General features: G+C 42.1%; 1 protein-coding gene across 5 annotated transcripts in view; it reads left to right on the top strand.

Moving 5' to 3' along the window:
• Window positions 1-12,964, top strand: part of tmem245 (transmembrane protein 245) — a 211,362-nt gene that overhangs the window by 172,562 nt on the left and 25,836 nt on the right. For all 5 annotated transcript variants that reach the window (XR_005942605.1, XM_041183861.1, XM_041183864.1 and 2 more), the window contains 2 exons: window positions 833-933; window positions 8,110-8,284. Coding sequence is in view for 4 of the 5 variants with exons in the window: in XM_041183861.1 (XP_041039795.1) it covers window positions 833-933; window positions 8,110-8,284 (276 nt within the window). In the remaining variant the exon portion in view is untranslated. The remainder of the gene's footprint in view (window positions 1-832; window positions 934-8,109; window positions 8,285-12,964) is intronic.

A 12,964-nucleotide genomic window follows, 5' to 3' on the forward strand; every position in this document is an offset into this window, starting at 1 on the left:
AACGACTGCTCATTTGCCCTATACAAAATAAAGTAAATCTACCACATATTTATCTTGTCTGAGAAGGGAAAGTTATACCTGAATTTAAAAGTAATTTATCAGGGCAGAATGTTTACCACCAATAAGGAAGGAAACAGGAACTAAATCACATCATCACTCAAACTTCTTCAATGTTTTGTTTGAAGGATGCAATTTTGCATGGGAGCTGTCATGGTCCATCCTCTATTGTCTGGAAAGTTAGCTAACATATATGCAAATGAAACTGCTGAAGGACTCCAAAATGACCCTCATATACCTATACTGAGAGACTTCAAATCAAGCAATTTCAACAATGATGGACACAGTTTCAGTGGATTGTACACATCTTAAGGCTCCAATCAGTAAATTTACCAATAGTTGCTTTGCTACAAAAAGATAGTAGATAGGAAACAAAAGCATATTTGAAGATCAAGTAGATAAATGTGAAAAAGAGCTGTCAATAGTTCAATATTACTTGACAATTGATTGGCTGTGGATAGTTCAGCAGAAGCCATTTTAGCTGTGGTTCTATCCTACTCAGTTCCTCTGATGAGAATGACCCAACCAAGAAAGCCTTAATTTTTATGGTCAACTACTAGGGAAATTTTAATTTGTATTTGGTAAGTTTAATCTTTTTGTATGGTATAGTTATTTTTGAAAACTGGTTTAGAAATGTATGAAATACAGCTTTCAATTCTTCAGATGTTTTACAATAGAGGCTCATGTATGGCTTCAGTTGTACATTATCTTAGCATACAATTAGCATTGCCATATATAAAATTAGTGACTTGCAATTTATTTGTATCCTCTCCAGGGGTGTATTTGATGCTTCCCTCAAGATGGCTGCTTTCTATGGGCTTTACACATGGTTGACTCACACTATATTTGGAATCAATATTGTCTTCATTCCTTCAGGTAATTACTGGTTGTATTTATTTTGCACATGTAAACTACAATTTCAAATACAGTGTTATAATTCAGCCGTAAACTTTTGTCATTCTGGTATGGACATTTCAAATAAATTGCTTTAAAAATTAACAATGTAAAATCATGAGGTGGGTAGTAAGGCACTTTTCAGTGTACTCAAACTTCACTATTAAAATAAGACAAATTTAATAATGTCACCTTAATGGGGAGTGGGATCTCATAACACATTTACTCTAAAATAAGAACAAACCAAAAGTTACTGGATAGGCCTTCAGAAAAATCCAAGAGAGCCTTCTGTGGGAGTTATTTTTATTTGTGCTTAGAACATGGGTAATACCATGTTGCTAATCAGTGGTTTCACTGAGAAGCTGATGCAAGCCTCTACTGGGGGAGTTTTGTAGACGAGCCTATATTTGGAACTAAGGGTGGATTTGTGTGGGGAAATTGGGACTGCTGCTGTCTTGCACATGCATCAAAACAAACATGATAATTTTGGGTTGCAAACTCGATATAAACATGCCAGTTTCCCATTCTACGGCAATTGAGCGAGTGCCAACATCGGCAGTCCATCTGTCATTTTTAATAAAACTCATTAAAGCGCAATTGAACTTGTTAACATGCCATTGTTTTTCTTTGTTCATGGAATGTGGGTGCTGCTGGCTAAGCCAGCATTCATTGCCCATCCTTAATTGCCCTTGAGAAGGTGATGGTGAGCTGCCTTGAACCGCCGCAGTCCATGTGGTACAAGTACACCGACAATGTTGTTAGGGAGGGAGTTCCAAAATTTTGACCCAGCAACAGTGAATGAACGACAATATAGTTCCAAGTTAAGATGGTGCAAGACTTGGAGGGAAACTTGCAGGTGATGGTGATCCCATGCATCTGCTGTCCTTGTCCTTCTAGGTGGTACAGGTTGTGGGTTTGGAAGGTGCTGTCTAAGGACCTTTGGTGAGATGCTGCAGTGCACCTTATAGATGATATACGCTGCTGGCACTGTGCATTGGTGGTGGAAGTAGTGCATGTTTAAGGTGGTGGATGGGGTGCCAATCAAGTGGGCTGCTTTGTCATGGATGGTGTCGTGCTTCTTGTATGTTGTTAGAGCTGCACTCATCCAGGCAAGTGGAATTTTCCATCATACTCCTCTGACTTCAGCCTTGTAGATGGTGAACAGATTTTAGGGAATCAAGAGGTGAGTTACTCATCGCAGGATTCCCAGCCTCTGACTTGCTCTGATAGCCACAGTATTTAAATGGCTGGTCCAGTTCCATTTCTGGTCAATGATAACCCCCATGTTGATGATGGTGGGGATTCAGTGACGGTAATGTCGGTGCAGACTCAATGGGCCGAAGGGCCTCTACTGCACTGTGATTCTGTGATAATGCCATTGAATGTCATGGGGAGTTTGTTAGATTCTCCCTTGTTGGAGATAATCATTGCCAGGCACTTGCGTAGTGCGAATGTTACTTGCTATTTATCAACCAAAGTCTGGATATTGTCCAGGCCTTGCTGCATATGGTCATATGGTCATGGACTGTTTCAGTGTCTGAGGAGTTGTGAATGGTGCTGAAGATTGTGCAATCATCCAAGAACATCCCCACTATGATGGAGGGAAGATCAGTGATGAAGCAGCTGAAGGTGGTTGGGCCTAGGACACTATCCTGAGGAACACCTGCAGCCATGTCCCTGGACTGAGATGATTGACCTCCAACAACTTCCTGGCTCAGGGAAAGGCAGAACTGGGTGTTAAATGTTCCCTGGTACAAGGTATTCAGAAGTGATAGGAAGGGGGGTGGGGGGGTGTTATTGGTTAAGGAGAGCATTGCTGTGCTGGAGAAAGAGGATGTCCCAGAGGATTCAAGGACAGAATCAATTTGGCTAGAGCTAAGGAACAAAAAGGGTGCAATTACAATGCTCAGTGTAGTCTATAGACTGCCAAATAGAGAGAAGGACATAGAAGAACAAATCTGCAGGGAAATTATAGAGAGATGCAGGCATTATAGGGTAGTTATAATGGGGGACTTTAATTATCCGAATATGGACTGGAACAGTGGTGGTGTAAACAGTGGGGAGATTGTGTTCAGAAGAATTTTCTACAACAATATGTGTCCAATCCAACAAGAAAAGACGCACTGTTGGACCTGGTTCTTTGGAATGAGGTGGGCCAAGTAGATCAAGTGTCAGTGGGAGTACAGTTAGTAGACAGTGATCATTGTATTGTATGTTTTAGGATGGTGATAGAGAAGGATGATAGGCAATCCAGAATAAAAATCATTAACTGGACAAGAGGCAACTTTGATGGGACAAGAATGGAGCTGGGCCAAATAGACTGGAACAAAAGGTTGGCAGGAAAAAACTGTAGCTCAACAATGGGCTACCTTTAAAAAAGAATTGGTTCAGGCACAGTCAAGGTATATTCCATCGAAAGGAAAAGGCAGGGTAAACAAATCCAGAGCTCCCTGGATGAAAAAGGAGATTGAAATTAAGATAAAGAAGAAAAAGTGCGCTTATGACAGGAGTCAGGTAGAAAATACAATTGAGAACCAAGATGAATACAGAAGGTTCAGAGGGGAGGTGAAAAAACATATTAGAGAAGCGAAGAGGGATTATGGGAAAAGACTGGCAGCCAACATAAAGGGGAATCCCAAAATCATCTATAGGCATATAAATAGTAAAAAGGTGGTAAAAGGAGGAGTATGGCCGACTAGGGACCTAAAGGGAATTTACACATGGACAAAGGGGCCATGGCTGAGGTATTAAATGAATACTTTGCATCCGTCTTTACCAAGATGTTACCCAGGCCATGGTGACAGTCAAGGAAGCTCTGTCATTAGAAGGGTTCAAAATTGATTAGGAGGAAATGCTGAATAGACTGCCAGTACTTAAAGTTGACAAGGCACCGGGACCAGATGAGATGGATCCAAGGATATTGAAGGAAGTGAGAGTTGAAATTGCACAGTGTTTCAGTCTTCCCTAGACTCGGGTGGTGGCAGAGGACTGGAGAATTGCAAATGTTACACCCTTGTTCAAAAAACATTGTAAGGATAAGCCCAGCAATTACAGACCAGTCAGTTCAGTGGTGAGCAAGCTTCTAGAAACTATTATTCGGGATAGAATTAGTAGTCACGTGGAAAATTATGGGCTGATAAGGAACAGCCAGCATGGATTTCTAAAGAGGAAATTGTGTTTAACTTGCTGGAGAATTTTGAAGAGGTAACAGAAAAGGTTGATGAGGTTAATGCTGTTGATGTGGTGTACATGGACTTTGAAAAGGCATTTGGTACAGTACCTACAACTTGTAAGAAAAGTTATTTTTCATGGAATGAAAGGGCCAGTAGCAACGTGGATACAAAATTGGCTGCAAAATAGGAAGCTGAGAGTAATGGTCAATGGATATTTTTCGGGCTGGAGGAAGGTTTGTAGTGGAGTTCCCCAGCAGTTGATATTGGGACTCTTGCTTTTCCTGATACCTATTAATGATCTAGATCTTGGTATGCAGGGGACAGTTTCAAAGTTTGTGGATGATATGAAGCTTGGGAGTGTTGTGAACCATGAGGAAGATGGTGTGGAACTTCAAGTGGACATAGACAAATTGGTGGAGTGGGCAGAGAGGTGGCAGATGAAGTTCAATGTGGAGGAGTGTGGGGTGACACTTTTTGGTAGGAGGAACATGGACAGACAATATAAAATAAGGGGTGGAATTTTGAAGGGGGTGCAGGAGCAGAAAGACTTGGGTGTATATGTGCATAGATCATTGAAGGTGGCAGGACAGTTGGAGAGAGCAGTTAATAAAGTATATAGTATCCTGGGCTTTATTAATAGGGGCATATAGTACAAGAGGAGGGAGGTTATGCTGAATTTATATAAGACCTCAGCTGGAATATTGTGTACAGTTCTGGGCACCATATTATAGAAAGAATGTGAACACATTGGAAAGAGTGCAGAAGAGGTTTACAAGAATGGTCCAAGGGATGAGAAACTTCAGCTTTGAGGATAGATTGAAGAAGTTGGGACTGTTTTCCTTATAGAGGAGAAGGCTGAGAGGAGACTTGATAGAAGTTTTCAAAATCATGAGGGGGCTGGACAGAGTAGTTAGGGAGAAGCTGCTCCCACTTGTAAGAGGATCAAGAACGAGTGGGCACAGATTTAAAGTGATTTGCAAAAGAAGCAAATGTAACGTGAGAAAAAACTTTTTCACACAATGAGTGGTTCGGGTCTGGGATGCACTGCCTGGAAGTGTGGTGCAGGCAGGTTCAATCAAGGCATTCAAGAAGGCATTAGATGATTATTTGAATAGTAACAAGGTGCAGGGACACGGTGAAAAGGCAGGGCAATGGGACTAGGTCATAATGCTCATTTGGAGAGCCGGTGCAGACACGATGGGCCAAATGGCCTTCTTCTGTGCCATTAAGATTCTGTGAACTACGACCATCTTCCTTTGTGCTAGGAATGACTCCAACCAGGAATTTTCCCTCTGTTTCCAATTGACTTAAGTTTTGCCACATTGCATCAAATGTGACCTTTATGTCAAGGGCAATCACTCTCACCTCACCTCTTGACTTTAGCCCTTTTGTCCATATTTGGACCAAGGCTGCAATGAGATCAAGAGCTTAGTGGCCCTGGCGGAACCCCAAACTGAGCATCAGAGAGCAGGTTATTGCTGAGCAACTGCCGCTTGATAGTACTGTCAATGACATCTTCCATCACTTTGCTGATGATCGAGAGTAGACTGATGGGACCTTAATTGGCCAGGTTGAATTTGTCCTGCTTTTTCCGGACAAGACATACCTGTGCAATTTTCCACATTGCCAGGTAGATGCCAGTGTTGTAGCTGTACTGGAACAGCTTGACTAGCGACACAGCTAGTTCTGGAGCACAAGTCTTCAGTAGTATTTCCAGAATGTTGTCAGGGCCCATAGCCTTTGCAGTATCCAGTGCCCTCCACCCTTTTCTTGATATCGCATGAAGTGAATCGAATTGGCTGAGGACTGACATCTGTAATGCTGGGAACCACAGGAGGAGGCTGAGCTGGATTATCCACCCAGCACCTCTAGCTAAAGATTGTTGCAAATGCTTTAACCTTGTATTTTGCACTGATGTGTTGGGCTCCCCCATCATTGTGGCTGGGGATATTTGTAGAGCCGCTGCCTCCTTGTTAGTTGTTTAATTGTCCATCACCATTCACGACTTGATGTGGCAGGACTGCAGAGCTTACACCTGATGCATTAGCTGTGGGATCGCTTAGCACTGTCGTTCACATGCTGCTTCTGCTATTTGACATGCAAGTAATCTTCACCAGATTGATAGCTCATTTTTTAGTAATGCCTGGTGCTGCACCTGGTATGCCTTCCTACACTCTTCATTGAACCAGGGTTGATCCCCTGGCTTGGTGGTAATGGTAGAGTGGGGGATATGCCGGGCCAGGAGGTTACAGATTGTGGTTCCGCTGATGATGACCCACAGCAACGCATGAGTGCCCAGTTTTGAGTTGCTGGATTTATTTGAAATTGATCCCATCTAGCACAGTAGTAGTGCCATGCAACATGATGGAGGGTGTCCTCAATGTGAAGGTGGGACTTCGTCTCCATGAGGACTGTACGGTGGTCAGTCCTACAAACACTGACATGGACTGATGCATCTGCAACAGGTAGATTGGTGAGAATGAGTTCAAGTAAGGTTTTCCCTCTTGTTGGTTCCCTCATCATCTGCCACAGACCCACTCTAGCAGCTAAGTCTTTTAGGACTTGGCCAGCTTGGTCAGTAATGGTGCTACCCAGCCACTCTTGGTGACGGACATTGAAGTCTCTCACCCAGGGTATATTCTGTGGCCTTGCCACCCTTGGTGTTTCTTCCATTTGGTGTTCAACGTGGAGGAGTCCTGATTCATCAGTTGAAGGGAAGCGGTAAGTGGTAATAAGCAGGAGGTTTCCTTTCCCATGTCTGACCTGATGCCATGAGACTTCATGGTATCCAGAGTCAATGTTAAGGACTTCCAGGGCAGCCTTCTCTTGACTGTATACCACAGTGCCACCAACTCTGGTGGGTCTGTCCTGTTGGTGGGACAGGACATACCCAAGGATGATGATGGTGGTGTCTGGGACATTGCCTGTAAGGAATAATTCTGTGAATATAACTATGTCAGGTGTTGCTTGAATGTTCTGTGGGACAGCTCTCCAAGATTTGGTACAAGCCCCCTGATGTTAGTAAGGAAGATTTTTCAGGGTTGACAGGGCTGGGTTTGCTGTTTTCGTTTCCGGCCTCAGTCAATGCCAGGTGGTTATCTGGTTTCATTCCTTTTAGATTTTGTATTGGTTTAATACAACTAAGTGGCTTGCTAGGCCATTTTGGAGGACATTGTTACAACCGGGATGGGAGGAAGGTGCAAATTATCAAGCCCCACTACTCTGCAGGCTATACCACTAATTTAAATGTTTAATTTTCTCACCAAAATGGCCACTTGTGTATCTGTACCTCTAGCACAGATGTGGAACAAAGCTGACGCAATCCCTTTTCAGGTTGCTGTGTGGCTGTGCAGCCTAGTGGTAATATCAGTTGCTAGTTCAATATCATAGGTTCACTAGGCTACTATACCTACATATTACATTGCTCATTTGGTTTCTGTTAATTGAGATGTTTTATGGGTGGTGTCCCAACCTAGAAAGGATGGATAATTATCCAAAGGACTTCCTTTGAACCTGATCTGATACGTCTCTTTAAAAATCAACACTGGAGTGATATCATTATTGAAAACAGCTGAACCTTAGTTTGAAAACCGATATTGATGGTCTGTCCCTTGGTAACCTGAACAGTACAAATACCATGCCCATGTTCAGGGATGTTAGCAAAATGGATAGCATTTATGAAGATGAGCATAGCATTTATGTCATCATGCTGTGCATCTGTTAGAAGGAGATATAACTAGCTCCAAATTTCAGTGAGATACTCATTTTTTGATGTTAAATCTAGAAAAAGTTGGAAGATCATGTACATTTAGGCCACGCTAAAGGTAAATCCCTAGGCATTTGGGTTTCTCATTTGGAACATGGCTTTGAGGGCATCCAACTGTAACGACTAACCTAAAGATAAGTATTCCTTTAGGTTTCAACTTAAAAACCTGTAGTAAAGTTATCCTTGGTTTAAAAATCCAATTGTCCATTCTTTTGTCAGCTCTAGCAGCCACCCTTGGAGCAGTCCCATTTCTGGGAACTTATTGGGCTGCTATGCCAGCAGTGATAGACCTCTGGTTGACACAAGGAGAGAACTTCATGGCCATCCTCCTCCTAGTTTGCCATCTGCTACCAACCTACTTTGTGGATACAGCTATTTATTCTGATATTTCTGGGTGAGTGTCAATTTCAATTGTTTTATGTTTGAACTTTTGAAATTCATTATACAAAGCAAAATTTGATTTTAGCTAAAACAAATTTATGAAAACCATTGTTAGATTGTAATCTCTTGATGAAGATATTAGCCTTTATAAAACCTAAACTTCAGAATTTTGTTTCTCTAAATATTAATAAGAAAATGTTATTCTCCAATGAAGTGAGATGCTCCATTTCCCATTTTTCACAGCTAGCATTAAGTACTTCAGGCACGAATGGCAACAGGAAATGCAAGTTCAGCCCTGCCCTCTGGTGATCTTTTTGGTTTGGCTGCATGTGTGTGGTCATTTGGCAAGTGGAAGTTGTGCATTTCTCCATATGGTTTGAAAAATTGAGAGTTGTCACAGGCTGCTGCCATTTCTCCCCCCCCCATGGTTAGCTGTGTGTGACACTGATGACATGGCAGGGAGTCAACCATCCAAAAAACTCTGGGGACGAGAGAGAGAGAGAGAGATTAGGGAGGAATCTTCCATAAATCATTTTTTTAAATTACACTTCTTGTTGAATATTGACTATAACATCAGAGAACTACCTGTTCTGCCTCAAATAACAGAAGGAAATCCTTAACATCCACGTGAATGGATGAAACAAACATAAAATTTGATTTAAAGGTCAGTGTTGTAGGGTGTTTGATACTGTTCGGTAGGTCTTAATGAAGTCTTCGCTGTCTTAAGTAAGTTAACTGTTTTTTTAACTATAAGAGCTATATTCATACAGATACCAGACTCCTTATCCGGCGTCCACAATCCGGAAGGACCTGAAAACCGGGTCCTGTCCTGAAAGCTACCTTTGATCAGCCTGATTCCATCCAGAAAGTCTTGCCTCTGTTGCTTCAAACTGAAAGCTCCTAAAAACTGCACCTCTGGATTGGCCCTTTAAATACTTGAGTTTACATTGCATTTAGAGGGAGGCGGTGGCATAGTGGTACTGTCACTGGACTGGTATTCCAGAGACCCAGGGTAATGCTCTGGAGACCCTGGCACTAGAACCACAAAGTTCTAGTGATCACTTTCCCAATAACTGCTTCTACTATGCATTGGTGGTGGAGAGAGTAAATGTTTGTGGATGTGGTGCCAGTCAAGCAGGCTGCTTTGTCCTGGATGGTGTCAAGCTTCTTGAATGTTGTGGGAGCTGTACTCATCCAGGCAGGTGGGTAGTATTCCATCAATGCCTTATGCCTTGTGGATGGTGGACAGGATTTGGGGAGTCGGGTGGTGAGTTACTTGGTTGCAGGATTCCTAGACTCTGACCTGCTCTTGTAGCTACAGTATTTACATGGCTAGTCCAGTTCAGTTCCTGGTCCATGGTAACCCCGGGATGTTGATAGTGGAGGATTCAGTGATGGTAATTCCGTTGAATATTAAGGGACAATGGTTAGATTCTCTCTTGTTGGAGATGGTCATTGCCTGGCATGTCATGCAGCACCCAGTTATATTGATGTCCTTTCAACAGCGAGTAAAATATAATCCTCTACATAATAAGTTGCAAAATTCTTATCTTGCCAGTGCTAATTTATATCTTCTCTCTCCTCCATAAGAATATAAGAGATAGGAACAGGAGTAGACCATTCAGCCCCTTGAGCCTGCTCCGCTATTCAGTAAGATCATGGCTGATCTGTTTATGTTTCGATTTCCATGTTCCCATCTAACCTTGATAACCTTTGATTCCCTTGCCTAACAAGAATCTATTTACCTCTGCCTTAAAAATATTCAGTGACCCTGCCTCCACCACCTTCTGAGGTAAAGAGTGTTCCAAAGTCTCACGACCCTCCGAAAGAAAAGAAAATTCTGCTCATCTCTGTCCTAAAAGGGCAACTCCTAATTTTAAAATAGTGCCCCCTAGTTCTGGACTCACTGTCAAGAGGAAACCTCCTTTTAATGTCCACCTTGTCAAGGTGTTCAAGATCTTGTACACTTCAATCATATCACCCCTCAGTGTTCTAAACTCCAATGGAAACAAGTCCAGCCTGTCCAACCTTTCCTCGTAAGACAACCCACTCATTCCAGGTATCAATCTAGTAAACCTCCTTTGAACAGCCTCTAATGGATTTACATCCCTCCTTAAATAAGGAGACCAAAACTGCATACAGTATTGGAGGTGCAGTCTCACCAATGACCTGTATAACTGAAGCATAACATCCTTACTTTTATGTTTAATCCCTCTCGTAATAAAGGGTAGCATTCCATTAGCCTTCTTAATTACTTGCTGTAAGTGCATACTAACTTCTTGTGACTCATGTACTAGAACACCTACATCCCGCTGTACCACAGAATTCTGCAGCCGTTCTCCATTTAAGTAATACTCTACTTTTTTATTCTACCTGCCAAAGTGAACAACGTCATGTTTTCCCACATTAAACTCCATTTGCCTGATCTTTGCCAACTCACTCAATCTATCTGTATCCATCTGCAGCCTCCTCATGTCCTCTTCACAACATACTTTCCTACCTATCATTGTGTTCTTATGGCACAGCCGATGGTAAAAGCTGAGTTGTTCAAATCCCAGAGGGAAACTTGAAACAACTGTTATAACCCATTTTTGCAATTTGTATGTTTCGAGATGCAGGCTTTGAATTCTGTAGTAATAAGACCACCAAGTCTCAAGAGGCTTTTTATAAAACTAAATTAAATATTTACTAAAAAAGAAAGATCGTAAGCGCATACATATATCTACAAAATTACTACTATAATAACTACAAAAATCCCCTAATTAATCTGACTCTCCGTTAGACCCCCCCCCGGTAAGGCAACAGTAAAACACAGATTTAAACTGACGCCTAGCAAAGCACACCCTGCACAGTTGCATTCAAAATGAGTTTATTTCAGCTCTGGTTCCTTGCAGAAAGACTTGAGGCTTACAGGCTGGAGGCTTTAGATCTTAGAATCCCCTCCTCCTTTTACCAACAACCTTCTGTTCCTTTATGGATATTTTTCTCTCTTGAAGGCGAATTCTCATTGTCACTAGGTTTTTTTTTTACAATAAATCTTCTAAAAATAAAACCCTTTCATAATACCCACTTCACTTAGGTTTAAAAAAATAAACACATTGTTTTTGAGCTTCACCTGGTTAGGTGTACTATTTCATCCACTCTATTGAATGGTCTATTTAAAATGCAAATTACCCTCTTTAGACCTCACCTTCTATTTCCCTATGTTTATCTAATTACTATTTCAAACCTACTTCTCTTCTATATACCAATGCCTCTAGACCATCTGGCTTTAATCCAATTAAGCCACACACATACACACACACACACACCACTAATCACTATTTTAAAATAATTTCCAATAACATTATAGACATTATTATACCTTCTTGACCGTATCATCTGCAAATTTAGCTACTATGTCTTCACACCTCTTTTCTAAGTTATTGATGTAAATCGTAAAAAGTCAAGGCCCCAGCACAGGCCCCTGTGGGACTCCACTCGTCACATCTTGCCAATCCAAAAAAGACCCATTTATGCATACTCTCTGCCTTCTGCCAGCCAGCCAACCTTCTATCCATGCTAATATGTTACTCCCTACACCATGCGCTTTTATTTTCCACAATAATCTTTGATGTGGCCCCTTATCAAGTGCCTTCTGGAAATCCAAGTACAGAACATCCAAAGGTTCCCCTTTATCCACTGCGCATGTTACTCCTTCAAAAGACTCCAATAAGTTGGTTAAACGTGATTTTCCTTTCACAAAACCATGCTAACTCTTTCAGATTGCCTTGAGCTCTAAGTGCTCAGCTATAACCTCCTTAATGATTGATTCTAACAACGTCCCCATGATAGACATCAAGCTAACGGGCCTGTAGTTTCCTGTTTTCTCCCCCCCTCCCTTCTTGAATAGAGGGGTTATATTTGTTACTATCCAGTCTGATGGAACTTTTCCAGAATCTTGTGAACTTTGGAAAATTAACAACAGCGCGGCGACTACCTCATTAGCCACCTCTTTTAAGACCCTAGGATGTAATCCATCTGGACCCGGAGACTTGCCAGCCCGCAGCTCTATCAATTTGCTCAGTACCGTTTCCCTAGTGATTTCAATTTCACCAAGTTCCTCTCTCCCTCCTGATTTGCAGCTATTCCTGCAATGATTTTTGTATACCCTATAGTGAACACAGAAGCAAAATATTTGTTCATTTTTCCGCCATTTCCTTATTATCTCTTTTTTTTATTCTTTGACGGAATGTGGGCTTCCTGGCTGGGCCAGCATTTATTGCCCATGCCTAGTTGCCTTTGAGAAACTAGCGGTGAGCTGCCTTCTTGAACCGCTGCAGTCCATGTGGTGTAGTACACCCACACTGCTCTTAGGAAGAGAGTTCCAGGATTTTGACCCAGTGACAGGGAAAGAATGAAGATATATTTCCAAGTCAGGATGGTGAGTGACTTGGAGGGGAACTTCCAGATGGTGGTCTTCCCATCTGTCTGCTGCCCTTATTCTTCTAGATGGTAGTGGTCGTGGGTTTGAAGATGCTGTTTGAGGAGCCTTAGTGAATTCCTGCAGTGCATCTTGTAGACAGTACACGCTGCTGCTACTGTGCATCGGTGGTGGAGGGAGTGAATGTTTGTGGATGTGGTGCCAGTCAAGTGGACTGCTTTGTCTTGGATGGTGTCAAGCTTCTTGAGTGTTGTGGGAGCTACACTCATC

The sequence above is a fragment of the Carcharodon carcharias genome, chromosome 3, assembly GCF_017639515.1.
Source record: "Carcharodon carcharias isolate sCarCar2 chromosome 3, sCarCar2.pri, whole genome shotgun sequence".
Lineage (NCBI taxonomy): Eukaryota > Metazoa > Chordata > Chondrichthyes > Lamniformes > Lamnidae > Carcharodon > Carcharodon carcharias.